At 43.1% G+C, this 27,707-nt stretch overlaps 1 protein-coding gene and 1 long non-coding RNA gene across 9 annotated transcripts in view; one reads left to right on the top strand and one right to left on the bottom strand.

Moving 5' to 3' along the window:
* LOC142032998 (uncharacterized) overlaps window positions 1-14,277 on the top strand; it is an 84,422-nt gene extending 70,145 nt beyond the window's left edge. For both annotated transcript variants that reach the window (XR_012651057.1, XR_012651058.1), the window contains one exon: window positions 13,628-14,277. This is a non-coding gene — a long non-coding RNA (uncharacterized LOC142032998). The remainder of the gene's footprint in view (window positions 1-13,627) is intronic.
* COL26A1 (collagen type XXVI alpha 1 chain) overlaps window positions 40-27,707 on the bottom strand; it is a 180,889-nt gene continuing 153,221 nt past the window's right edge. For 4 of the 7 annotated variants that reach the window (XM_075032504.1, XM_075032508.1, XM_075032505.1 and 1 more), the window contains 9 exons: window positions 26,279-26,395; window positions 24,937-25,089; window positions 19,055-19,147; window positions 17,500-17,561; window positions 14,747-14,809; window positions 10,968-11,012; window positions 9,530-9,574; window positions 8,430-8,514; window positions 40-5,040 (listed from right to left, as the gene is read on the bottom strand). In XM_075032504.1, the coding sequence (XP_074888605.1) occupies window positions 4,868-5,040; window positions 8,430-8,514; window positions 9,530-9,574; window positions 10,968-11,012; window positions 14,747-14,809; window positions 17,500-17,561; window positions 19,055-19,147; window positions 24,937-25,089; window positions 26,279-26,395 (836 nt within the window). In that variant the 3' untranslated portion in view covers window positions 40-4,867. The remainder of the gene's footprint in view (window positions 5,041-8,429; window positions 8,515-9,529; window positions 9,575-10,967; window positions 11,013-14,746; window positions 14,810-17,499; window positions 17,562-19,054; window positions 19,148-24,936; window positions 25,090-26,278; window positions 26,396-27,707) is intronic. The other 3 variants (XM_075032507.1, XM_075032509.1, XM_075032511.1) reach the window with 3 other exon arrangements.

Below are 27,707 nucleotides of genomic sequence, written 5' to 3'. Positions count from 1 at the left end.
GTAAATACAGGACACCTGACATCATATTCATTTACAGTATGTTTATTTCTCAGTGCATTACATGAAAGGTCTTTGGTATTTGTGGGTTCTTGAATACTGTTCCCACTCAGCTCTGTAAGAAAATGCTGAATACAAAACATTCCATATACAGTAACAAAACCCATAGCAAATAAAGAGAAATAGATATTTTGAACAATAACATAGCAATATGAAAACAGATAAGTAACCATGCAAGAGGTGGAACGAACAGGTTGTGTTTAAAACAAACATTAGAGCCTGCCATAAATGAGTTCATTGCGTCAGATGAGATTTATTCTTGCTCTAAGTTAAGAAATTACACGTTTGCAAGATACTGCGTACAGCTGCCCTATAAAAGACCAAATGGTTGTAAAGCTTATTACAATGAGAGAAGCTGGGACCATTTGCACACATACGAAACACACTGATATAAATAAAAAAATACTGTGTAAAATAACTACTGAAAAAGTTAACATTTCCTTCTATGGATGGGAATGTGCTTTGTGAACAACTATAGCACCTTTGAATTGCTTGGTTTCAAGGCAATCACAGAAACTGTGAGTAGTGTAAACCCCTGTACCACCAAACACCAGAATGGAATGTAATCTCGAGTAAGACAGAAGCTGTAAACGTGGAGGAGAATGGATTTCCAATAAATTGTATTGAGAAGTAATTCCAGAAGCTGATTGTCTTTAAGCCTTTGTCACAGTGGTCAGGTTCCTACATTAAAAGAGTTCATTACAGACACTGGGAGTGAACCCCAGTCCCAGAGCCAAACTCTCAGAAAGCCACTTGTGAGCCGTCTGCTCTGCTCCACTAAAAGCAGCACCAGTCCATGCTAGCTGAAGAGCTGGATCTGATTTTTATGGCCTGTTCCTGTGAAAGTTGATGGCAAAATTACTCTGGAGTTTGGTGGGAGCAGGTAAGGGCTCTTCTCTCTAGTTTATTCCCATTTCCCTGGGTTGCTATCAATTCTTTACAGTAAGTGCAAATTAGGTACTCTGGAGAGAAGCATTCTCCGCCTCTCAGGAGTACCAGACTGCTGGTGAACATCAGGGTGCAGGAATTGCAAAGATTTTTGGTTGTGCAATGTGCTGCTGCTGCTTCCGGTTAGCTCAAGGCAAGGAAAATGCATTACTACTACCAGAACCGATCCAAGTCAAAAGCACATTGAAGCTCAAAGAAACATTATGAGTTTCAAAAAAGCCTTAGGAAAAAAAAAGGAAAAGAACACACTATGGTATTGCACAGTATGCATGTAAGATAAAGCACTAAACACTTCAATTAAAATATATTTCTAAATGAGCACGCATTCAAAATAAATCCACTCTCTAAGTTACCTAGACACGGCAAGATGCACTATATGCCCTGGCTAAACGAACCTTACTATCCTGCCTAAGATGGAAAATGTGGTCGGAGTGGTTTGCTTAGTCATGAATATCATTAATGTCAGCATGTGAGGCTGTGTTCACCTTTAAAACATAATTAAACTGGGACTGCACAACAGTGTGGTCCAACCCTTGTGTAAGTAGAGAGGAATGAAACCCCAGCTGAGAGAGAAAGTCCATTTGGTATAATCCTACTGTCACCCAAATTAAAGATACAGTACCACATAAGAGAGAGATGTAGCTAAATAAAGTGAGAAGTGTGGGGAGAAAAAAATTACATAGCTCATACAGAAATCTGGGAAGGCCAATAATTAAAATGGTTGCAACCCAAACCTAACAAGTCTTTTGACAATTGACTTGGCAGGATTCACTGCAAACAACTGCCATTAAATTTCCTTTCATCTTGCTAGTAATTTGTTTTAAATAATTTAAAATCCAAAATCTTAGTCAATATGAATGACTTGAAGAGAATACTCATCAAGCTAATGCAATAGCTTTGAATTCAGGAAGACCAACTTGGAGGAAGAAAAATTTCTGTTTCCATTCAGTGTGAAGGCTCAAAAACGTCAGGGAAGTGAAAATGGCCCTATTGTACTCCCTCTTCCCCAAATCCAACCCTGTAGCTACAGGACCAGTGAAACCAAATTTTGCCATTTCCCTTTTTAAAGATTGCTTTTGTTTAGTTTAGTTCCTGAAACTGCCATGAGGAAACTTCCTTAATGTGGCAAGCAACTACAGCTAGCACCAACCTGCCCAGTGTGCACGATTAGATTTCTCCTCAGTCTTCAGGGCCTGATTTTCCAACACCTACTGGTAGGCATAAGGGGTTCTCTCCTGGAAGCCCCCAGCTGTGTCTTGTAATGGCCACATGATCAAGACCAAGACAGTCCCTATTCAACAACGAGGTAATCAAGTACTTCTCAAGTCCCACATGGTAGTCAGCCTGTAAATGGGGAAACATCTTTTCTGCACATTTAATTCTTAAATGGAAAGATTATTCCAAGAATCTATCAGCATGGAGGGACATGGGCTGCTGTACAGCACTTCAGTCATTTGCTGAATGTTGAAGACCTGAGCTGTGTGTATTTGTGGCTGGTTTTAGGCTGCCAGCTGGTTGCCAGCCTTCCTTAAGACACTGATTTAATTCAGCATTATTTATACACATACTGTTGTTAGACTTAGCACTGGATTAACAGTTGGTGCTGGATTTGAAACTAAGATGCATTCAGGAGACTTTTTTATTTCATTCTCCCAAAAGGATTATGAACACAGGACAACTGCTTGAGGTCAGTAACTTGCTTGACTTGGGCAGTTTTACTTGCTTTCTTGCTTTCTGACTGCATCACGCTCCAGCTGTAATTCAGAGTACAGGCAGGCAAAGGAATGCTGGAGCCTGAAGCATCAGCTCTTGGCAACACTCTGCATTCACTTCAGATGTTTGAGTCTCAGGGAAAGAGAGCACCTGATTGTACCTTGCCTTCAACTCCCCAAACTTTTGTAACGCTTTGGGCTTGTTTCTTTGAAATGTAAATGTACAAAGGAAAACTTGAGCATACGGAAGTACAGCCTGTACAACCTGAATTACGTGGGTTGACTGCTGAATGAGCTCCAGCACTGGCATTAGCCAAGCAGCACGAGGATTCAAAAGCAGGGCAAGTAAATGCATTTACTGCAGCCTCCAAGCCAGCTTAAACCAAGGATGTTTATTATTTAGCTGTACAGCAGCAAAAAGCTTCTGCAGGAGGACAAATTTCTGGTGCTTGCTCAGCATCAACTTACACCATTTCACCTGTTTTGAGAGGGATGATTGAATTTCTAAAGACCAGGGCCAAATAAAGACATATAGTGAATTCAGTCATCCTGAAGTAGCCTGTAACCTGTTCATTTCTGAAAATACAATGCTCTTTGGAGGAAAGATTTGGATGTGCTGATGTCTCTGTAGGTCTACAATATTTACTATGTATACAGAAAGTTAATTTAATGTGTGGCTAACACTGGGCTGGCAGAGCTCCTTAATTTTTTTCACAGAAATATTGTAGCAGTACAGTTTGCCTTTTTCAGATAGCTGTATCTTGCACTAGGAACCAGACAGAATGTCACAAATTTACCTGACTTAACGACATAAAATGACAAACACAAACTCAGTTTCCTCACTTTCGTCCCAGGCTGAATTTGAAAACTGTCAGAATGGAGCAGGAGGGGAGGGAAATAAAAAAGATACAAAAAAAAAAAAAAGGCACCATTGGTTCTGTTGATTAGTCCTCACCCTTTCAAACAAAAATCACTGTCTACATGAATGATATCAACTTGTCCAATTTGGTTTGTACAGCAGGTGTAGTGATTCATTTGTCACTGAAGGGCAGGTTCAACAACTTAACCCTGGAGCTGGGACTTCCCCCAAAACAACAAGTTATTGCAAAAAGTAAAATGACTTTGTATTTAACTCCCAGTGTAAGATAAGCTCTTGACAAGACTCTAATTCCTTAGGCTGTGGTTTGCTACTACATTGTCTCTAGATTCAAATGGCAAGGATTTACTCACAAGACAAAAATGAAATAGTGTGAAATCATTTTTCCGTATTGATGTAGGATTAAGAAACTATTGCAAAATATCCTTTTCTGTGAATAGTTATTGCTACTACTTAATTATCTCTGGCTGTATGCACAAGCTGAACTCAATATGGGAAAATTCTTGCACAATTCCATCATATCTCATACACACTGCTCTATATTTTCACAGAAACAGTCTAATCTCACTGTAGATAGAAAACCAATGTTGCCATGAACATTTGCATCAAAAGTCCTTGCTTAGCTAACCACGAATAGAAATAATGCCACTCACATGCAATAAGCCACATGAAAAGCCAAGATTTTGATGCTAAATTCCAAAGAGTAACCTGAATTTTCAGCTTATCAGTTTTAAAGTTCTTTGAATTTTCCAATTTGTTCTTTGCTTAAAAGAAAACCTTGCAGGTAGGAATGCTTTAAGGGCCTATGAAAGGGGTATCTTCACCTGGAAGTCAGCATCACACCACCACATGGAATAAAAGCAGATGCCATCAACTATACCAATGTACAAGTCTAAGGCTTGATGGGACTGATTGTCTCAGCCAGTTAAGCAGTGCTTTAACTAAGTAACTTTCAAGGGCAGTGAGGAAACAAGGGGAGGATTAAACTCTTGAGACAGAGTCAGGAGGTGTCATTTCTGTAGACAGCTTCTGAGGATAACTGCCATCTGGTATTCCAAAGGCAAAACAACAAAATCAAGAAAAACGTTCATAAGACCCTCTCTGAGCTATGGATAAAACATTCCCTGCAATAAGGACGTAGTATTGGCCAGGTAAGGAAACCCTCCAACTGCCAACACTGCAGCCTCCTACCCACTTCATTTGCACTCTGCAATTAAGCACTGGGATACTGTATCTTTAACTGGTGAAAGGCATGGAGAACACACAGATGCTCCTACTTCATCCGATTGCTTCTCCTTTTGGCTTCACTGTCATCCAGCAGTGAAGAGAGGATCTGGTAGGCCTGCGGCTGCTGGGGTCCTCCACGTTTGATCTTGATGCTGGTTCGCAGAGGGGAGCCCGGGATCACATCTTGTCCAGAGCCTGGCTCAATGGAAGATAAAGAGTCTGTAAGGAGAGAAAGTCACGGGAGAGCACTATTTAAAAGAGGGAGGCTAAGGAAAGAGTAAATGGGCCCTTCTGAATGATACCTCTTCTGGAAGAAGTGTCGTCCTTCCTGTTGTCTTTCCATCCAGCAAGCAACTGTGGCACTTAACATGTTTGCTGCCGTCACCCTACTCCTATGTTAGGTCTTTTCCCTCTGCTCTGTCTAAACACTTTAGGGCAGGTACTCTTACTGTACATGGCCCAGCAGGTCCTGTTGCCATTTGTAATTCCATTTCTAAAGCACTGTTCTTTTATTAATTATAAATTTGCTTGGGCTATAGCTGCTACTCAGCATTGCCCACAGATTCCTGTTATTGAAGGATGAGGCCAAGTGGTCACTGGGAAGTGAAGCTCCTGAGGGTTTAAGTACCATTTCACTCCTTGTAAAGAAGGACATTTTCAGGCACTGAAAAGATTGAAAAAAAGGATTGATCTGCCCTCCACTACAGCCAAATTAGCAATAAAGCCGGGAATAAATATTAGCTGTCCATTCTCCCAGCATGCCTCATGGTAACACACACATCCTCTTTCTACAGCATCCTGTCTTGCAAAGCTAAATACACATTTGACTACAGCCACTATTCTATTTTTCCAGCAGTCAGCAACAGATGCTGATAACCTGATGCTGCCTCATCATTTTTAACGCCCTAGTTTCTTCTTCCTTTTGCCTTCAGAGATGGACATTTGCTTGTTTCCCTGCCAAAAGCCCAACCTCACAAGCCAGACACCCAGCCTCGGTTTGATCCCACGAGGCAGCATTTCTGTTTCAAGTGAGTGTTTGGCTGCCAGAGGATTTGTGCTGCGTTCGCTGGAAGTAAACACCTCTGGGCTGCTCTCTGCAGTTTGCTAGGCTAGATAATCCCAAACTGCCCTCCCATTGCAGAGAATTGGTTTGTTTGCTGGTATGTTTTGCCTTGTTGCTTGGGTGGCTGTGGTTTTGGAAACCACACCGATTGTGAACTTTCTTGGGAAAATGAGAGCATGCAATTGGCATTTCTGCGTGGGTCTTTAAAGCTGGGCTGAGTCGGGCTGCCCAGGAACCTGTGGTAAAATCCTTAACACCTATGGTGGGAACATGACCAGATAGTTGGTGCTGGGTGATTTAAACCAGTGTGGTGCTTTTCAGTGCAGGGAGGTCTGTGCTCAAGGATATTCTGTTTTGTTATTTTATGTCTTTTTCTGTTGTGGTTTTTTTTAAACTGTATACACGTAAAGGGATGAACATAACTGCACAAGGAAAAAATGCCTTACTTTCTGAGTTCTCTTTCTAAACAGTATTTTTGTAGGGCCTAAAATATGTCTTAAGTTAAAGAATGGAACTATCTCAAAAGCACAGAGTAAAAATATAATTATCTATACTGTGATTGGATAAAAAAGGAACTATTTATATACAAGTCATACAATATAGGTGTTTAAATATGGCCTTAACTACACTGTGCAATTAAAACCCATCCATTTTTGCTGATGCAGTTACACTGGTATAGAAGTATTCATGGGTATAAATAACTCGCCTCCATCCCAAGCAATAACAGAAAATACATTCATGTCAGTAAAAATGGTTTGCGAAAATGACCGTTTCAAAATAACAGCAGCGCATGCCTTGTTGCTGCTGTATTGCCAAACAGACAATGTATAAAATAGATAAACTAAGCAGTTCTTCAGGGGCAAAGCTGCATGAATCCCCCAGTCCAAGCCCCAGTGCCTACCCAAGCTTCCTCATTTTGCTTTATACTAGTAGAAATGAAGGTACAAAGTAAAAGATAATGGAGGGCCAGGCCCTGGGTCCTGTAAATACAGTGCACTGTGCTTATGCACTGGGTTCCCCTTCCCCTCCTGCCCGGGGAACGTACTGGCTGGGCATGGATTGCTGCCTAGGTTATCTAGTGGGCATCTTCCTGGTACCTCAAAGCAAAGCAGCATAAAAACATCTCTTCCTGCCCCTGGTGTATAAAATCCAATGAAAATATGAAGCAAACTAGGATTAATGCAGAGGTAAGGTCAGGGTGATTGTGGTTAAATCATGGGTTCGTGATTCATGATTTCCCGAAAAGCTTAAGCTGTTGCTGCCTATTGCTTCTCGAAATAGTACTTTGGGCCTCTAGAAGACACACGGCCACAGAACAATGAAGACCAGTGCTGAGACCCCAGCCAGTTCAGCCATATAACGGAGCACCATGCACTGACGCTGTTTTGGCTCTGATGTGCCCAGTGGCATTTTCATTTTAGCACTGTGCTGGCTCCAGGAGGAGCTTGTGGGCTTTCAAAGCATGCTGTCTTACTGCACAGTAATAGATACACTTTAAGTCACTTGCTTAGGAACTGCTGGACATTTTAGCTATTTAGCATTTTCACAGGCTAAATCAATATCCAAAGGCCACTTCATAATAAAAGTGGATGTCAATCTGAAGGAAGGTGTGAGCAGGTTGCTTTACAAGCAAGGCCAGGAATGAGGTGCCATGTGTCGAGGAGAAAATAAGAAAGAAAAGTGCTATGGGACTTGGTTAAAAAATGCTCATCTCAGTGCCAAGGAAAAGGCTTGCTTCTCACAGGCTGGAATAGTAGATCTAAACAACATTTTGCCTCTACTGTGTTTCTGAAGGGGGAGAAATTGGCACAGCAACTTTTGGCAGCTGTAAGAGAATTGATCCTCGAGTACCCCAAAGGGAGAAGTCTGATCTGTGATGATTGCACAAGTCCATACTCTGCTTAAGGAAAGAAAACACTCATTAAGGGATGATGCCACACACTGTACCAGCAATGGCAAATAGCCTCAACAGAAAACTTAAAATCTACCTGAACAAAGAACACATGAGACCTTCTTTAAAGCTGATTGTGAAAATAGCTTTTATGTAAGTTATAATCCCAAGATGTTCAGGGATCACTGGTTTTCAGGGTAGCATGTAGCACTGTTTGGGCTTTCTCTGTAAAATATAGTGCTACACAAGGCCAGGGCCTCAGTGGTGTTAAAGTCATTTGGAAGGCACTATTAACAGGATTAAATGATCTGGCCTAAAGACTTGAACAAGCAGCTCCCTGGGAAGCTAGTAGATGATCTGTGCCACATGGATTGAGCTGCTGCTCGTGACTTGGCTTTCTGAATTGTAATAAAAATTATTGTGGGGGTCATTTCACCTACTACTGTAAAGCCAGAGTAACTAGTGCAGTTGGTGGAAGCTCTAGGTCCTCAACAGTTCTAAGCATCCTTTAAGTCATGTTGGGTACCTAGTTTCGAAAACCCAGCTTAAACTGACACTAGACAGAGAGTTTAGGAGACTGGATGTTTAACCATCAAGCAGCTGCCCGAACAGAGCGCCCAGTTGCCTAGAAAAGAAAACCTTAGCAACGCTTACCATGAATTCCTATCATGTGCTCAAGAATTAATACCCTCTCAGCTAAAATCTTCAGAGCTTCTCGAAGTTGCTGAACACCTTCCCCCTGCAAGAAGGAAAAGAAAACTAACATCGGTGTATGTTGCAGAATAGGCCTCTCGTTCACAGTGTTGCCTCCACAATGCCAAACTATGCAGTGTGAATGTTTAAAAAAGAAAAGATGTAAAAGGGGAGATAAGTTGCAAGGGTTAAGTAGAAATGCAGGTGAAATTCCTATTTAAAGAAAAACTCCTCAGTTATACCCACGTTTGCAGAGCCTCTGACCCAAAGCCAAGCCTTTCAGTTTGGTTCCTGCTTCTGCAGTGGGCCAAACCCAGGGTGTATATTCCTGTCAGACCTTAATAATGTGCAGCTTATGTTAACAACTATGCTGAACTACCTGGCGAACGGGTTTTGCCCTCACCTGAAATTTACTCTGAACATCATTTCAGGCTTTCTCTTTGTTGGTACACAAGGAAACCGGGACGTGTGGCTAGCACCATCTTGCTGTTCCCTTATAAACTGGAACAGTGGCAAGCAAGCACATCCTGATGGGCTTCACGCTGCCTCTCGCATTGCTCCTAGCCAGGCCACGTACGGTCACGTACACTCAGGCTGTAGTTTGTTGCCCCCGTTGCCTTAGATATGGGCTTGAAGGGACAGATAGATGTTGGGAAGTATTTTAAGGTGGGAGAGCAAATATGTGAGAACTCGAGCTCTCTCTCTGCACATGCAATTTGCTGTCTTCCGGAGTCTGTCCCTGAGCGTGTGGGAGGGACAATGAGGGAGTAATTCCCTACCTTGTAGCAGCTCTGTGTGGCAGAACAACCACTGGGGACTCAGGAGGTGTTCAGAGAGCATGGTGAGAGGGCAGCTGACAACATGGCCAAGGAAACCTCAAAGACCAGGATTTCTAGGACGTATTAAGGTGAAACTCAAGGGTCAAATCATCTCTTGCTCTGCACTTTTAACTGTGGACAGGACCCTTGCCCTCCACAAAGCATCCTGCCAAAGGGAATAGGGTTGAAGCACAGTGAAGAGACAAAAAGGAAAGTGAAAAACCAGTAGAAATACATGCTTACATCAGCACCTTTGTCACCTTCCTCACCCTTCTTGCCTGGTTCACCCTAAAACAGACAAGAAACAGAAATTTGTTTTTATGTGCCTGCCCAGGATCACTTGCATCCCTTCCCTCCAAAGGAACAAATTAAAGGCAGAAGCGTTTCACCAGCAGAAAACAAGCTGACTCTCTGGCACTTCGTGCCAAGGGCCGAAGTGCTCTCATGACCTCTGTCCTGGCTCCCACCAGCTTCCCAGGAAGTCATCACCATTTCTAACACTGACAAACTTGGCCAGGAGTGGCCAAGCTGCAGGAGGAGATGGCTGCCACAGCCTGGGCCCACAACAAGGCCATATACATCTCATGAAGATCTCAATGAGCAAAGCTTTTATCTCACACCAAGATAAAAATACTGTTCCCCTCCCCCAAACATGCACATGTTCATATTTGATTTAGAACATAAACTCCTCCATTCTGCTTTCATTATTAGTCACATCACTTTCTGCCTCTGAAGATGCTCATTAAGCTTTTCTTGAACAAAGATCCCGATGTGCTGTGAACATTGGTCTGATGTCCCCCCCTAACCAGGAAGTTCATGTATTTCTCAAGTAACAGATGACATGGAGAGATTAAACCACAAGCTAAACATAAAACAAGGGAAAGGTCTAACAAACTGGTAAATAAAATGCCTGGGCTTCTCAAACTTGTTGGACATCCCTGAGATACTTGCAAAGCAGGGGTGGGTGTGGGAGGAAGGACTGAAGAAAAGGTTGTGCGAATCGTACAAAATGATGAGATGGAATTAAGGAAGAGAGAAGAGAAACCTCCCAGAGGACCTAGGACCTCTCTGGATGCTGCCAGCCAAAAACCCTGACTTGCTCCACCAGCTCGCTTTCAGCCAACCTTCATCTCCACTGGTTTGTTTGCACCCTAGCCGTATGTGCAGTGCAGACAACTCCTGTGTGCCCCTGTTCAGGTATTGCCAAGAACTCATTTGGAGACATCTCTTAATCTCGTTAAAGGGTTTCTAGCTCAGCTTGGCAGACCAAGGTGCAAGAAGGAGTTGAGAGCAGCTGATGTACTTTGAGTTGTTTAACAGTGTCCACCCTTGGGCTCTGGTAGAGCCAGGAACCTCATGGGGCAGGAAGGAGGCTTCTGTCTGCCAAGGTTTGGCTAGAGGGAATCTGCAAGCAAAGCACATCTCTGTTGGTGTGATGCCTTCCTGATCACGGCATTTCAGCACTATGCTTAACATGCAGGAAGACCATGTTTCATTTACAGAGGAATAGGTTAAGGTGAGGTTGCCTATTGAACAAATGTCTAAGCTGGAAACAGTTGACCTAAGCATTGCATCTGAGAGCTGGTTGAACCAGCTGCAGTCCAGCTAGGTGGTATTTATGGTGTCACGCAGGCACCAAACCCATCTGAGTCTTGCACACACCCGCAAGTACATCACTTACAGGAAATCCCTTAATGCCCCTCTCTCCAGTCAGACCTGCTTGCCCCTGTTGGAAATAAAGTAAGTGTCATTAGGAGATATTTTTCCATTTGACAAGAACAGAGTGTAGTTTTTACTAGTGGAATTAAGATGGCTTAATGAAAAACCTTACACTTGGGATAATATGAAAAAAATTCCTCTCCCTTGACATTATCACTTAGAGACAGCAAAAGGGGGTCATGGTTTTCTGTCAAGTATCATCTCCAAATCCCATCACACTTTGGAGAAGTTTGGTTCGATACAGAGCTACTCAGCTCAGTACCCTTTCAGTAAGACGATTAGCAATTTTTTTGAACTTTACAGCAGTCAGTTACATTATACCAGGAAGGAATTTGGCTGGAGACTTGTTTTTTACAAAGATACCGCATTCTTCTCTCTAGTAAAACTGATGGGCTGATGCTGCCCCACACAGCAAACAGAGCCCAAGACTCCCACAGAGCACAGATTTAATCTGCCTCCTGCTCCACACACACATCCCTGCATTAACCCCAACAACTACTGATCAAAACACACATACAATATTTTGGTTGGTTCATTTCTTTTTCCTGCTGTGCTAATTTTCACATTGTTCTCAGTGGGCGGGGGTTGTTCTTTTTTTGTTTGTTTTTTTAAACAGAAACATTTTGAAATGGTACGTGTTGATTTGGGGCAGAACGAAATGCCATTGAACTGAGCATCTTTTTTCCCTCTGTATTCCTCTGCAGCATAGGTTTTCCACCCTGGAGCACACTGGGGCAGAGCAGAATCCCTGACCAGGAGAACAGCTATAGATTATTTAATGAGAAAGCAGGATTTTGGGAAGAGGTGGAAAAATTTACAAGCATCTTCAGAAATCCATTGATGAAACAGCCATATATTTAACCTGGCTCTCCTCCCCTTGACATACACAGAAACAGCCTCATCCTTTTTTCCCCCAAAAAACTACCTAGCTGGTGGCAGCTTTTTGTAGTATTTGCCAGAAAGGGAGAGCTGCTTTGTATAAAACCAATGGGCCTTGGGCATCTACAACACATTACTACAGAGAGCTGTGCAGTGCTCAGTGAGCAGCTAGCCAGCACTAGACAAAGGCCCGTATCGACACGAAGAACGCTGGGAGGAAGGTCCAATTTATCAGGTCCTTTGAGCATCTTCAAAGGAAAATACTTGGATTCTGCACTGGAGAGAGCAAGGCCTGTGAAAAAGCACAGGCAAGCAGCAAATTACAGAAAGGAGACATAACAACGCACTCAAAATACATAAACAGGCTGTTCTCTGTGTCCAGGGGGAATGGGAAAGGATGTTATCAGCTTTAAGGGGATCAAAGGATATTTAGGCTGGATGTTAGAACTATCTTTTACCTCAGGCCCTCACTAGCTGTACCTCTGAAGACTGCCTGGAGATGATGTGGTGTAACCCTCACTGGCGCTGTTTAAGAATAAGATGAACAGAAGCTGATCATGAGCGGCACACATATAGATGTGCCATCCAGGGGATGCGCTCAGACTGCTTCAGGTCTCTTCTACATCTGTTCTGTCTGAGATTAAGCAGGAAGAATGTATAATAACAATTTCTCAAATCTCAACAGATATTGTAAGACCTCCTCTGCTTTTCTTTGCAGCTGCATAGCTCCTCCGCTCTGTGTAAAGCTAGCTCTAATTTGTATCCACCAAACCCAAAATTGCAGCATGTAGTTGTCAAAACCAGCATTCAAATCCACACTCAAAAAAGACAAAAAGCACACAGAACATCCTACAGAAATTCTGCCAGAAAAAGCAATTGGCTTCACTTTCCATGCTAACAGAGGAAGGACAGGAAACAGAATTTATTTTTTCTATTTAGCAAGACATTCTCATATTTGAAAATCTCATTTGTCCCAAACCTGGAAGGAGAGTTACAATTCTGAATATCTAACAAGGAGGGAACAAAAAACAAAGTCTAAAGGATTTGTCTGTACTGAACAGACACAGTGCAACAAAGTTTTTGTTTCTAAATAAGTCTAGTCTTAGCAATATGGTCAACCACAAACTAAAGGAAAATGTTAAATGAATCATTGAGGAAGAGCTCTTATCAGTTTCCTGGATGGAAACTTGACACTTTGCCATATATCATGCCTTTTTTTTTTTTTTTTTAACTGAAAAGTAACATTTAATGGCAATGAGCTGTAGTCGGTAACCTGTGCTGAGATCTCATCAGTTAAGGTTTTGCTCTCTATCAGAATCTTAAATTCTAGTCCCACAAATGCATCAGTCTCTAATCTATTAGTAAAGCTAATACATGCCCAAAGTGGCTGATCTGCACAAGGAAACTTTTATTAAGAAAATTCTAACAGTCACTTAAAATGGTCTCTATCTTTCAGGGGGCTCCAAGTGATTTCTTATGTAAGAAGAGGGAGCAGGCACCCAAAGCAATATGCAGATACCAAACTAAAACAGAGCATTTTAAAAGCATGTGTGCTCCAGCCTCAGATTTCCCCTGCTCCTTGGCATGAAGTGCCTCAGGAAGGAATGAAAGAAGCCACCTGGTCTTGCTCTCCTTACACCCAGTCTGGAGAGAGGAACTTAGTTTAAGTCTGTTGCTGGTTATTGTCATGAGTTTGGAAAGTCATCAAATTGGAGTTAACCAATTTGTATTTGTCTTTCTTAGCTCTTTGAGACATCCCTCTGTCTTTTGGATTGGAAGAGTGAGCAGAAATGGAAGAGGAGGAGATGTTGTCATATGGGGGAAGCACGTCATCTACAGCCACCCATTTACGGGTGGTGACCTCCATGTTCACCTCCACCTATGTGACAGTAAAAGTGGCACTTGGAAGAAAAAGGAACTTGTTTCCTACAGCTGTGGCACAAGGCTGTGTCAATGCAGCCACCACTGCAGACATCCATCATTTTAGAGGTACCAACCAGTATTTTTCTCCTTATGTTTCTTCCTTTCTTTGATTCTGCTCCACACTAGGGTCTTAGTGATTGTCCACAGTCCATCTGTCCCCACTTCTACATTTTGCAGATCTAATTGCTGAATGATCCTCCACCACATACTACATTCTTAAATGATTTTGTGCTCCTAATATCTCTTAGAGGAGATTTCAAAGACCATGGCTTTTTGGAGAGTAAGCTGAACAGCAGCAGCTGAAGGCCCAAATGCCACTTTGAAACCCTTCCTGGTGCTTAATGCTGGACTGAGAATCTGACACATTTATACCCTTGTTAAGATTTTTCTTTGGTTTTTCCTAAACTTCACCAGTTTGGAAATAACATTCAAACAGCCCCTCTTTCTATGCTTAGTTATTAGCACTTGACCACCCATCAAGGACTGGGGTATAGCACATAAACATATTAAGAACATGATTTTGATATTCCAAATATATTAAGAACATAATTTCACCTGGGGAATGGCTTTGATTCAGGAAAAGTCTGATGAGCTTTTACTGCCTTATTGCCACAGAAGGAAGAGTTCAGTTAGACCACTCAAAATACTCCATGCTAAAGAGCTTTGGTTGGCAGAAGAAAGTTGGTCTCCACAAGCCTTCATACACCTTGTATTTGCTACCTGAACCTCTTTAGGGAACACCAGACTTTGCAAGCAATTCAACCCTTTATCTATACAGTAAACCCTCAATCTTGGTTCTTGCAGAAGACCTAGAAACTCTACATTTAAAATTGTTCATGGCTGTAGTCCCACAGAATTTGAAAGACCTATGCTGTGTATAATTTCTGAGACATCACCCCAGATGTTGCTGGGAATCTCTCTGTGTATGTAAAACCTTACTCTCTCTCCTCGGTCTCCTTTGGAGCCTTTTGGCCCGGGTTGTCCTGGAGAGCCCGGTAAGCCCTAGAAGAGATGCAGAACAAGAAGGAATTAATTTCTACTGTGCATCCTTTGTGTAGGTGTAATGAATACATTTCCCAGTGATCCTCAGCTCCTGAAAACCTCATACACCCGTTAAGTAATTGGGCTGGATTCTCTTTTACCCTCAAGCAACAACAATGGAAGCTCTGTTTGCAGATATCCCGAGCCCTATATAGTTTCTGCATATCCCTCTATTTGGGTCCTTTAATGCACTGCAGGCTACTGATGTAACATTTTTAAGGGGTCAGTATGACAGGATAGTTCTTGTTCTCAGTTACCGAGAAGAAATTAATACACAGATAGTATGGTTAGCTTAAAAATCCCCACTACTTTCCCCCTCTTCATAATTGCCTCAGTGGGTGGCATGAGTAAGCATACATACCTGAAAATTAATTGGATTGTGCAGTGGAAATTATTTTGAAGCTATTCACTCACCCTAACAAACAATTTTCAAATTAAGCCCAATCTCTACTAATAATTTTGCTCCCTGGGTTGAATAAATCTATAAAACAGTCACCAATGGATAAGAAGGGCATAGTCTCCAGATTTCTACTAATTGAACTGCTTTGCAGAAATTGATTCAAATTCTTAACTTATCCACACAGCGAAGCCACAGCTGTAAACCAGACAGGGAGAGAACAATATTGTTTGTTTATATTCAGCATGTCAGCTCCCCATGACCATATGCAAGATGCTTTTTTCCACCTTAAGTGACTTGCACATCGCCTTGGAGCCTGAAGCAAATGAGACTACTGCTCCAGTCCAGGCTGCTGGTGATTTAAGCCAACCTACTTAACAACAGCCCTCGGAAACCCCCACCTCTCAGCGTCCAGAGAAATGGTCTTTCGAAGCATAGCTGTGAGGAGCCTCAACATCTGGTTAAGTGGCCAACAAGACTGGACAGAAGTGTTTTAAGGGTCTAAAGGAGGAGCAGTCTCCCAGTTCCAGCTAGGAGGCAGCAATGTTCACCATTAAAATGTTGCTCCCTGCCTGCATTCAGCCCCACCAGCTCACACCAAGCTGCACAGTGACCTGGCCTCCAGCTTAGCTATGTCTCCCCTGGGCCCACAAAAGATTCAGAAACTCAGGCCTGGTTTAGGAGGTTAATGAGGACTGCCAAACGAGGTAGAGCACAAACCAGACTTGGCCCTATGCCACACATGCAGCATGAACAAAGCTTAAGTGTCCATAAGCATCCTTTGCTCTTGACAGCTCTCAACAGTGACTTTCAGTGCGTGATTACATGGGGACACTGAAGAACACTGAATTCCACAAATTTGCTGTAAAAAATATAAGATTTATAATGTGTGCTATGTGTGAAAAAGCCAGACTCTACTACAGAACCTATTTATGAATTGTGAATTACCTTATATTTAATCACGTTAAACTGCATCTGTAATTTTGCTGCCAAATTTCCCACTGTGTTCATATCTATCTGGAATTTCTCATTGTTCTCCAAAGCACTCACTAATTGAAATGATTCTGCTACACTGGCAAACTTTCACTAACGTTGTCCATTGCTTCTTCAAAGTGATTAATAAATACATAGTAAAAATCTCTATTTCTAGCAATTCCAAACCTCTTCTTATCAGGATCTAGAATTATAGAATCATAGAATCCTTTAGGTTGGAAAAGACCTTTAAGATCATCGAGTCCAACTGTCAACCCAACACCACCATGCCCACTAAACCATGTCGTGAAGTGCCTTGTCTATGCGTTTTTTTGAACACTTCCAGGCATGGTGACACCACCACTTCCCTGGGCAGCCTGTTCCAATGCCTGACAACCCTTTCAGTGAAGAAATTTTTCCTAATATCCAACTTAAACCTCCCCTGGTACAACTTGAGGCCATTTCCTCTCATCCTAAGATGATGATGTAATCTAAGTTACATCCATCTGCTAAGTTACCTAACCTTTCTCTGTGCTCTTCAGTCGCTTTTATCTCTTTAGTCATGTTAGATTCCTTTTAAATATTGATGTTACTGGTTTACCTCCACATTAAGTAATACTCTTCCCAAAACTGGAGTCCCTTTGTATCAGCCAACCACAATTTTGAGTAGTTTGGCAGTTTACTATTCATCATGACTTCACTTCTTTCCATTTAACCAGCTTTTTTCATCCTTGTGAGTACTTTGCCCTCCTTCTACCATAAATTCTTTTCAGTGAGTTTATCACACTCCATAATTATCTCCCCCCTCCACAATTTTTGTATTGATAAATAATCAAACTGATGTGAATTTGTGATATTTTTCTTTAACAGAAAGTGCTATTTCTGAAAAAGTAGACTTAACAAATTCACTTTGGTGAATTGGTGAATTCCCATTGATGCATTTTTGTTCTTTTTATGTGTTCCACAGGAAACGCAGTATTTTTCTATCACTGTGTTAATAAAGCCTATGTCAGGTCCTTTGCATCAACTCAGGCCACAGTGAAATGTTTTGACACAGCAAAGCAAGATATGTTGTTATGATTAAGGGAAAACCTGGGAAGCACAATCATTTCAACCTCTCAACACAATTCAGAATGAAAAAAGGTATTAAAATCACAGAATTTCATGGGGAACAAAATATCAGATCTAAACTTATAAAGTACTCTCCCTCTTTGTGCAATGAGATGTTTCGCACCTAGCCCCCAACTCTGCCCCTCAGCCCCAAAGCACTAAAGCGCCTTACCTGTGATCCAGGGACTCCGATAGGTCCTGGTGGCCCTTTGGGTCCTGATGCACCTGGTGGCCCTGGTAGGAATCATCATTTGAGACAATTTTAAGGAAATTTAGAAGGGAGGACCCTAAATTCCAAACATATGCACTTCCTTTGATTGTTCTGTTTAGTCTCTCAATAGGTAAGAGCTGTTCATCGATCACAGGACTACAGCATAAGCACTTCATCACACACTGCTTTACTGGATACCCACATCCTGATATAATATATCCCTATGCCCTAGGGAAGATGTTAGAGCTCTGGGAGGAAAACCAGGTGAAAATAGGGAGGAAGGATGTCAGTAACATGCTGCATTTCCATTGTTTAATACGACAACTTTTGAGAAAACTTAAACTAGATCCGTGAAACAGCTACATCAGAGCAAGATACTACAGTTGCTGTTTCTGAACCAGTTTCATTGGTGGCAAGGGAAGTCCACAAGCCTGCTACAGTCTGTCTGTCTGTCTGTCTGTCTAGTGTTGTCAGAAAGTTGACGATGAACATGAAGGAGACGGGGTTTTGAAGCAGCCAGAGTGAGAGGCTGACTGTGGCAAAGCAAAGCTCTCTCTTGTTCTTTGCTCACTCCAGTGGCAATAAATTCTTTAAAGTCTGTACCACAGAAGAGCCTGCTTCCAGGACGATTTAAACACTGTCTAAACAGGTCAACTTGTTTTATACAGTCACTTAACAGATTCATTCCTTTTGGAAAAATAATTATATCTCAACAGTAGCTGTTAAATTATACCTGCAAATGGGGGACAGGATATTTGTTTAGTCTGAACTTAGCAATACTCCTCTCTGCTTTAGTTGTCACAACCCTTGAGATGAAACAATGTGGACATTATACACAAAGTACAGCTGAATCAGCTTCAATCATTAATGCACCATACAAATGCTTAAGTCAAAGAATAAAGGAATTGAAGGATAAATGAAAGGCTCTCATAATGAAAGGAAAAGCCTTTTCTGCAACTAATGGGAGTTAACTCCTAAATATGCATCATACAGGGAAGTGCTGATGTTTGCAGAAATACTATCATTTAAGCCACCCATCAGCACAGAGAAAAAAGACGACTTGCCACTGAATTTTCATCCCAGAATCTGATTTCAGTTATACTAGTGAAAATCTGGAATGGTTCAAACCAGCTCCAAAGTCTGCAAAGTCTGCATACACGGAGCAGCTGGCCAGATCCTGCTCAGTGGAGCTCTACAGCAACAGGACAGGATTGCAGCAGTGGTGAGAATAACTCTGCTCTCATAAACAAATTCACCGGACAACCCATTCTTAAAGACAGTCTTTAATTATTCCCTTCTCAAGATGTGTCCTGCCAAAGGCAAAATAATCTGCCACTATCAACAGATAAGAAACCTGGTTACTTCTTGCCACCCTTCCCACTCCTGGACCCGCTGCTCTACTGCCTTCCAAGGAGGACCACTTGCTTTCCCCACAGGCCACTCCAGTCTCCATCAGAAATTTCTTTTGCTCATCTTTCCCATCATTACAGATTTGCAGCTCTACTGAATTTATTACCTGGTGGCCCAATGGGGCCCGGGGCTCCCCGTGGTCCTGGCAGGCCAGCCATGATGGTGTCTATGACGGTGGAGGCCAGCTGGGGTTCTCCGTCTGGGTTAAAGAGCAGAGCAGAGCAGTTAGTGTCCCTGCAGCAAGAGCTGCCCAGTCCCAGCAGGCCGGACTTCTCTCCAAAATCCTTTGGCGCCTGTTGCTGGCCAAGGTCAGGCAGCGCTTCAGGATGCAAAACTTGGGCTCTGGGAGCAATTACCCTTTGCTCTCTAAGGGCACAGGCTGCATCCTTCAGACCCGCAGGGCTGCTCATCCCACCTCTGATAACCCCAGAAAAGTTGTCCTTTCTTTCAAAAAATTGGAGTTCCTGCACACCTATATAATCCTACCTTTGAATGCCAAAGCAGATTAGGAGTAGGTCTGCACTGTACAGCAATAACTGACCCAAAATTTGCCATCTCCAAGACACATCTGGCTTCTGACTACTTGAGAAACCAAACATGGATCTGGAGCTCCCTCCCATCTGGCCTCAGTGAACTGCTGAGCCAATCTGGCAGTGTAGCATATCCCCACCAACCCAGCAAGCTCACCCTGCCATCAAGGTGGTGGTAGGAGATATCCTGAGGTCTGAGGATGCAGGGAAGCCCGGGGAGAGGGTGTGCTCTCCCCCCTCCACATACTTGGGAAACTCACTTGCCATTTAGGATTATTTTAGGTGTTCAGCTGGCCACCTTGGGCAGGTCTACTAAGTAAGTTCTGGGAAAGAGATGGAAATGGGACTGAAGCAGGGAGAGGAAAGGCATGAGCAGAAATTGGAGGAATTTTGTGCTTTTGCACATCTTTCTCAGACCTCTCCTGCTAGGAATAAAAATCAGCAGCCTGTAGCTGCCCCCATCTTCCATAATACTTGAACCAACAGGCTTACCACTTCAGCTGGTGGCTGAACAGAAAGAACAGAACTACATATAAAAACCCAACCCTTATTATTTTTTGCAATTACCAAACCATATTCAACAACCCTATTCCCTATGGACTTGTACTGTAGCATACTAGTAGTCTACGGGGGGTACCTGTATGGCAGAATCTTTCATCTGAACATCCCACAACACTATTTGACAGTTGTGAAAACCTAGGGGAAAAAATTCCATGAGTGGAGGGAAGGGAACCCCCATGTCCTGATGCTGCTAAGATTTGCAATCCACTGTCCTGACCAGTGCTATAGGACCAACTGCATATTTCCTGTTGCATTTAACCTGGATGATGATGTCTCCTGGACAACGGGATAGTAAACCCTCTGAAAAGTCCATGTTTTTCATAGCTGGAGGCTACCATGCAGGAATAATGTCCATCATCCTCCTGCCCATGACCTCAAACTTACTCACATTTCCTTTCACCCATCCCTTTAACTCATCATAGTAGAATTCAGAGGAACCCTCTGCAGGTGTAAAAGACTGCAAACCTCTCACTGCTATATTGATGTAAATATCAAGTGACACCAGGAAGATCAGAAGGGTGTTTGTTTACTCTGCAGAGTCCAGTCCAAAGGACATAAGGTGAAATCTCCAGAAATGTTAGTAGACAAATTATGAAGCCTTTTCAACTTCTGGAGTGTTGGCAATGATAGGACTTTCAAGCTAGCTGTTTGAAAGCAGTTCCTAGGGAAAACTGTGAAATCTCTTTAACTGCCAAGGATGACAGTATATCTCTGCAATGCCTTCCTGGCGGGAGAACAGCACAAGATCTAACCGAGATCCCTCCGAGAACCAAATTTTGTGCCTAAAGCCTGAATGCAAACAGGTATTTCTTTGACTATTGTTTCTAACCCCATCCATCTTCCCTTCCTCACAGCCCTGAAACAAAACAACTGAGACTGTTTTCATGTTCAGAAGGAAAGGTACCCAAGTGAAGTGTGTAATCCAATTAATTTGAGTTTTATTTGACCATGTCAAAATCTATCACTGCTTGGGAGTAAGATGAAATTGGGAAATGAGCATCGAACAGCAGTGAAGGCATTAACAATTGCAGAGCCTTTTGTTTTTAAAGAACAAGCGGTCAACAAAATCAAATGTACATCCTCTGAGAGGGGGAGAGGATGGGCTGCAAACAACCAGGAATTAATTACTGCTGGAAGTAAGCCAGGGATAAAGATTTGGGTTACAAAACATTCCAGCTAAATGGTACATTATTATGATGACAGAGTTACTCCCACAAATCCACCTATCCTGACATTTGATTCAACTTTATTTATGAAAGGTGATTCCATAATTGTGACACAGAAGAGAGCTCTGCTCAACAGCCCTTGAGCTCACTAGCTCCTGATTTGGCCTCTGCAGCATCAGAGTATGGACATGCAGGAAATCCAGAGTGGCTCCTTTCTCAGCTGCCTAGCCAGGCAAAACTCATTCAGATCAAGGTTTCCTTCCAGGATGAGCTCTGAATGAAACATACTGTGAATGAAATGGGATCTAAGTGTGTTGAAACACAACCTGCACATTTTTTAAGAGACTCTCTCCATGTTCCCATAAAGCAGCAGGAAGAACTCCTATGTCCTTATAAACTCCTTCTCCGTATAAACAGGGGGACATTCTGGAATTCACTGCCACTGGAGGTTGTTATAGCAGCCACAAAACAGCTCCAGCAACAAATGGTAGCAGGAATCTTCCCTTCTCAGCCATCTCCTGCGCTGACCCAGGCTCTGCTGGGCTCAAGGGCTGGATTTTGTTTCAGTACTTCTGGATATACCAAAGCAGAAGGCTGACAACTGTCTGCCTCATTTGAGAAGACCTTGATACACAATTTGCTCCAGCAGCTTTCCACCTCCTAGCCAAGCCAAGAGGAAGAGCGCAACCAGTCTGACCTGGGCAGATACAAGCACCCACGTTCCCTGGAAGAGAGCACAAACATCCTTCAAAGGGGAAACCTGAAGCAGCACAGAAATGCCCTGAATGAGGCAGTGAAACTTGCCCAGCCAGAGTGGCAAGGCATCTCAGAGGCACAGGCATAAACAGCTTTGAAAGCCATCAGTATGATTTTCTAAATCAAATGCCATTCCCTTCCTCCTGTCCTTCCCCTTCACTTCCTCTGCTCTGTTCTCCCTTCCTCAGGAAGGGCTGTGCATGGCAGCAGGCACTGGGATGTCACTTTGTAAATCTTTGTTCTATGCTCTTTTTCACCAGTGACATGCTGGGTACACAGGCAAGCCTGTTGTGCCTCAGTTTCCCCTTGCTCCCCTGCAAAATAGGTTAATGTTATCTCATGTGTCCTTTGCAAACTGAAATCTTTGAGATGTAAGAAAATACAGCCCTCAACAGGGTGAAAGTTGCATTCTTTTCTCTGTTCCCTAAAAATTGTCTTAGCTTTAGCACAAGAAAGAGGGCTGAGCTGACTCTAGACCACATACCTGATCCACTCATTTTTAAGTGGCAGAGAAAGCAAGCAATCCTTGTAGCAGAAGCCTCAGCAGTGGGGTATGGCAGTTTAGCTTCTGGCCTATGTCTAATGTTTCTAAGGGATAAATTCCCCCATTATAGGCTTGATTTGTTGAGACAGGATGGAAATGAAGTAATCCTGTCTTAATTTCTTTCTGCTACCTGATCTGGATGGAGACAACTGGGACCAATTTCTTTACCACAGCACAGTGAAACTGTGAGAAAATATTTGTCTCCCCATTTTTGGCTTCTGTCTGCTGATAAACATTGCCAACAGGAACTTGTTGCGATTAATAAAGGCACATGCATTAACCATGTTCAGGCGGAACCAAACACTGTACTACTACTAATAATCTGATACAGCTTTCTCATATCTCTGTGGGTGCACATGCCCATTACCAGGAATATGCTTCCCTCTGCTGTCAGCAGCTGGAATCTTGTGTTTATAGTTTTCAGATGTGCTCCATTCAAAACAAATAAATAAATAAAGTAAAAAAAAAAAAAAATTACCCAGAATTTACAAGGCTAAGTTTTATTGGTTGTAGAGGATCAGCTTTCCACCAACCTGTGGTAGGCAAAATCAGCCAACACATAAGCAAAATGGTAAGTTTTGTAAGAAAATGGTCTTGATATTGCCATAACTTTATCATGACCACATAGATAACTTATACTTGCAGTGAGACTTGTATTAAGAAAAATTTTTGTAATGAGAAAAATTGTCATAAATTTTGGGCAACTCCTTCTGCAAACCAAGAAATCCACCACAGATATGGGGGAGAAGTACAGGGCTGCCCCAGGGATGTAACAGTTACCATTTACTCACGGTCCTCAAGTCCATGTGGGAGCCTGTTGCTGCCCAGTGTTGGCAGAGTTAATACAGATATTTATCCGCTTTCCATTTTGGGACAATACAGAGTTCACCCTTCTCACACATCAGCTGGGAAGGCCATGTAATCAGTGCCTTTATACACTTTTTAATTTATCCAGTACTTTGCAAGAAAGAGTTTAATTTAAAGGGTCGTTGGAAGGAGGGGGCAGCAGCAGTACCCAAACCATTCTTAAGGATCCTTTGGAATAAAAGGCTGAATGCAGAATAGCACCATTTGCTGTGATCCTGTAAGGCAGCGAGGTGGCTGTAATGCAAAACTTTCTTGTTATAAGGCTCATGAACGCAGCAGTTCAATCTACATTTTTTGAAAAATCTTACTATTGAACCACAATTAATTTCATCCTGCCCATATGCTCTAAGTAACTGAATATGAAATCGAGCTGTTAAAATTCTTCCCAAAGTAAAAATACATCTGTTTGCTTTTGGGAAAAGGAGTCTGGAGAGCGGAGTGGGTGGAAGGGAAAGGAGAGCTCTAGAAAACTGTCAGGTGCAGGGAGACTTACTAATCCTTGGCTGTAACACAACTGAGCTTTGAAGATGGACATGAGCAGAAGAGCTGGGGAAGAGGCACAGCTGAAGTCTGGAGGAGTGGAGATAGGAGACCCGACAGAGCTGGGGCCAAGTGGAGATACAGCTGAGCTCTGCTTTATCATTATTAGATGCCAGCTATACAAGACTGGACCAGAAGAATCAAACCCAAATTTGAGAGCACTCGGATAAAAGTGCATGATGTGCCTTTCCTAGAAAGCCTTTTCTCGCCATGCACAGCACAAATCAAATAAATATATTTTAATCACTGTAGGCTCAAAGAAACCTTGACCCTCCAGTTACAGGTAAGGGATAAATCCCGGTCTTGGTCTGGGCTTTCTAGTCCATAATTCTGTGTTTTGCATGGACGTGGGATAATGTTGATGCACCAGAAACACAGGTGGAAGACACATCTGCGGGGGCAGGAAAAGAGTCGCATTTAACAGATGTCCTTGTTACATTATATAATTCCAGAGTTGCAAACCTTTGGTACTTACTCATTTCTGAGCAACCCTGAGCACTGTAACACTGCAACAGCGGCACCAAGAGGTCTCTCAACAGCACAGTTTCGTTGCACCAGCACCTAATCGGCCAGACTGCTGTATTTCTCTACCCACATGTCTCTCGTGATGCTACAGCTTGACCTGTCATTTCACTAGAGACCCTCTTCACAAAAGCTACTCATGATGGAAGCTTAAAGGACACCAAGTTGCCTCCTCAAAGCTATGATGAACCCAGAAAACCAGGCACAGGGAACAACCATAAATCCCCCAAACCCTGTTCTCCCTGATGGTTTTAGAAGAGCAGTGACTTATTTTCTCATTTTGGAGAGGTGAACCCCTCTACCTTCTAAGTCTTCCGTGTTTCATCTTGAACAGGAACTTCCAAGAGACCCACACAATGGAGGCAGATTGTCTAGCTGCTCCTGGGGAAGGCAGGGCCCTGGCAGAGCCTGGCAGGGAGGTGAGAGGAAGAGCTGAGCTCCTCCATGCCTGCCCACTCTGCTGGTGTACCAGAAAAGAAAGGGAACCAAGGAGGAAACTTACTTTCTTTTTCAGCTGTGGGCTGAAGCGAGTAGAGAACCCCTTGTTGGAAGGTAAGAGGGAGGCTTGGGGTGGCTGGTGGCCCTGGAGGACCTGGGGGACCTGGGATCCCAGTTTCTCCTGGAAGTCCTCTCGGTCCTTGAGGTCCCAACAGCCCTGTACAGAGGCAGCAGAGGATGTGTTAGTGCATTTGAAGACATGCGAATGATGCTATCATGTAAAAAGGCAGTAAGAAGACAAAGGATTTCTGTCCTGATCTGTAATTGTGGGAATTAGAGGCGCGGGAGGAAATAGGAACAGCTTCCTAATTTTCCATTATTTGCCTTTAGCATCTTCCTCTGCAAAGCAAATAGACTTACTTGGCTCAAAGGTGCTGCAAACCTTAATTCCTGAAAGAGTAAAATCTCCCTCCTCCCTGAGGCTGAGCAAGAAACTAAAGGCAGAAAGGCGTGAAATCAAGTGCCACTCTTTCTCTTCCCATCCATGTACACACCTGTATGTCACCTCACTGCCAGGAAAGCACAGAAAGAACAACAGAAGCCCAGTCAGTCCAGCAGCAGACCCTTTCCGCTTCCTGTGGGGCTGGAAGGCTCCCATTGCAAACTGAGAAACCAAAAGCCAGACACATCCTTGGCCAGACTTTAGCCATTGACAGGTTGCCAGAAAATGCCAAAAAGCGTTCGGGGCCGCTCTCACATTTAAGGCACACTCCCAAGTTTCAAATCTTTCCTGAGCTCAGATTTACAAGTCACAGCCTTTTAGATGCATACAAAGCACAGAGCCTGAGGTCTGGCACCTATTGTGTAGTATCGGTTTCATCAAAAGATTTAGGAACATTTTGGGGATGACGAAAGTCTCCTAACTCAGAAATGGAGTGTACTCTGAAAGAATGGCCTCATAACCTTTTCCCTTAACATACAAAAGCATCATTAGTTTGACATCCTGGCATCTGACAGCTTGACACAAATGGTGGAGAAAAAAGGGAGTTAGAACAGGCACACAGCAAGAGGGTTAAACAGGGAATGCTCTTATCCAAAGGCTGACAGATCAGAGACTTTTGTACAGCTCCTGAGCAGGATGGGGAAACATGATCCTGCTCTGCAGTTTTCTGGGACGAGCTCTGTCCAGCTCCACAGGAAATCCCAGGGACTGTCATTGTTCATGCAGGTGGTTGCCTGCTCTGAGAGCTGCTGGCTGATTTCAGTGCCCAGGGGACTCGCTGGAATACCAACTGAAGATGCTCAACATCTTGTGTGTCCAGCCTTTTATGATTTGTTTTCACAGATAATTTGTATAAGGTGAAATATCTCCTATCATGGTAGCACTGCCCTCCTCCAGGACTTACCTGGTGGCCCTGCAGGGCCCCTCTCACCGGGTTGTCCCTTCTCTCCTTTTGGTCCTGGTGGTCCTGGAAGACCAGTTGGTCCAACTGGGCCTGGAGGACCAACCTGTCCTGGCAGCCCTGAAAACATTCAGAAAGGAAATTAGTTGGAGGTTAGGATACTGCTGAGGTCAGAAGGTCTTCAGCAACCTAGAAACCAGAAGAGAAGGATTCAAAGATGCAAGGAGGAGCAATGCAGCTTTGCAGGGATGGTACAGACAGGGTGGTACTGGTGGCAAGAGCTGGCTGGTACGTGGGGCAGAAGATCCAGACTGGACCTCGCTTCTCCTCTTCTTCCTCCAATCTTTAAAGAATCTTTAAAGAAACAAGCATGTCCCCACGCGCAAGGACCACCCCAAAAAGTCAGCAGGATGCGTACCTCCAGCTGAGATGTGCTGGTCAAAGCTAAACTGAGCCCACACTGTCCCCTTCCCAAGGTCTGAATGGCTCTGGGCAGGGTCTGGCTGGTCCCTCAAGCACTCCTTTGCTAGCTTCATCCAGACACACGTGTCAGTTCCATGATAGTCCCAATGTATCAAAATACACAAAATATATTTGCAAAAGCAAATCAAACTCTGTCTCCCACTTGCTCTGGCTGATATATACATACCACCCAGAGATTCTGCATCAAAGATGTTTCCCTGTTTTCTCCTGTTTTCATTCATCTGACAAGTGTACCATGCTGTGCACAAGCATTTTTCATCCCAAACTGAAATTAATGCACCCACACTTTTGAAGTAACTAGATGTTACTAATTTATATTAATGAACAGGGTGCTGAGCAAACCCATCTGGAAATACCAGTAACGCAATAACTACAGCCCAGCAGGATGCTTCTTGGAAAGTCCACTCAGACCCCAGTAAGCCTACGAAAGGTGCAGGCAGCATTTGTAATCTGAAAGTGACTATTTCTGGTGACACTAAATAAAATCTTAATGTTGTCTTCTTTAGACTATCAAAATAATAACAACACTTGGCAATTTTATAGTGTTTTTCAGAAAAACACTGTGTGTCTTTGGCTCACAAAAGTAGTAGTTCCTTTGGAAAGACACTTAAATACTGTGCAAACATCAGCGAAGCCTTTAATACCTTGGAGAGGTGGCTGAGTTAGTCTGTCTACTCAGATTAAGTGGTTAATGGTTACAACAAAGGCATTAACTGTCAGAGCCAAGAGAGTCAGAGGTTCCTGGTTTCTGGGCTACCAAAGGCCTTTGAGTATTTGAAAGCAGTGGCAGATGCAAGCTACAAAGCCAGAGAAAGATCTGTCTGAGTCCAAAGTTCAGTGCACTCAGATTTCAAGTTTTAGTCTGTATATTACATATGACCATAGCTCAGCAAAGTACAAGTTAGGTTTTGATAAATTCTTAAGCAATGTCCTTCCCCTTCCCTGGTCT

Source organism: Buteo buteo, chromosome 7, assembly GCF_964188355.1.
Source record: "Buteo buteo chromosome 7, bButBut1.hap1.1, whole genome shotgun sequence".
In the NCBI taxonomy this organism is placed as follows: Eukaryota; Metazoa; Chordata; class Aves; order Accipitriformes; family Accipitridae; genus Buteo; species Buteo buteo.
Note: the sequence above shows the minus strand (reverse complement) of the source record. Positions and strands in the feature narration are given on the sequence as shown.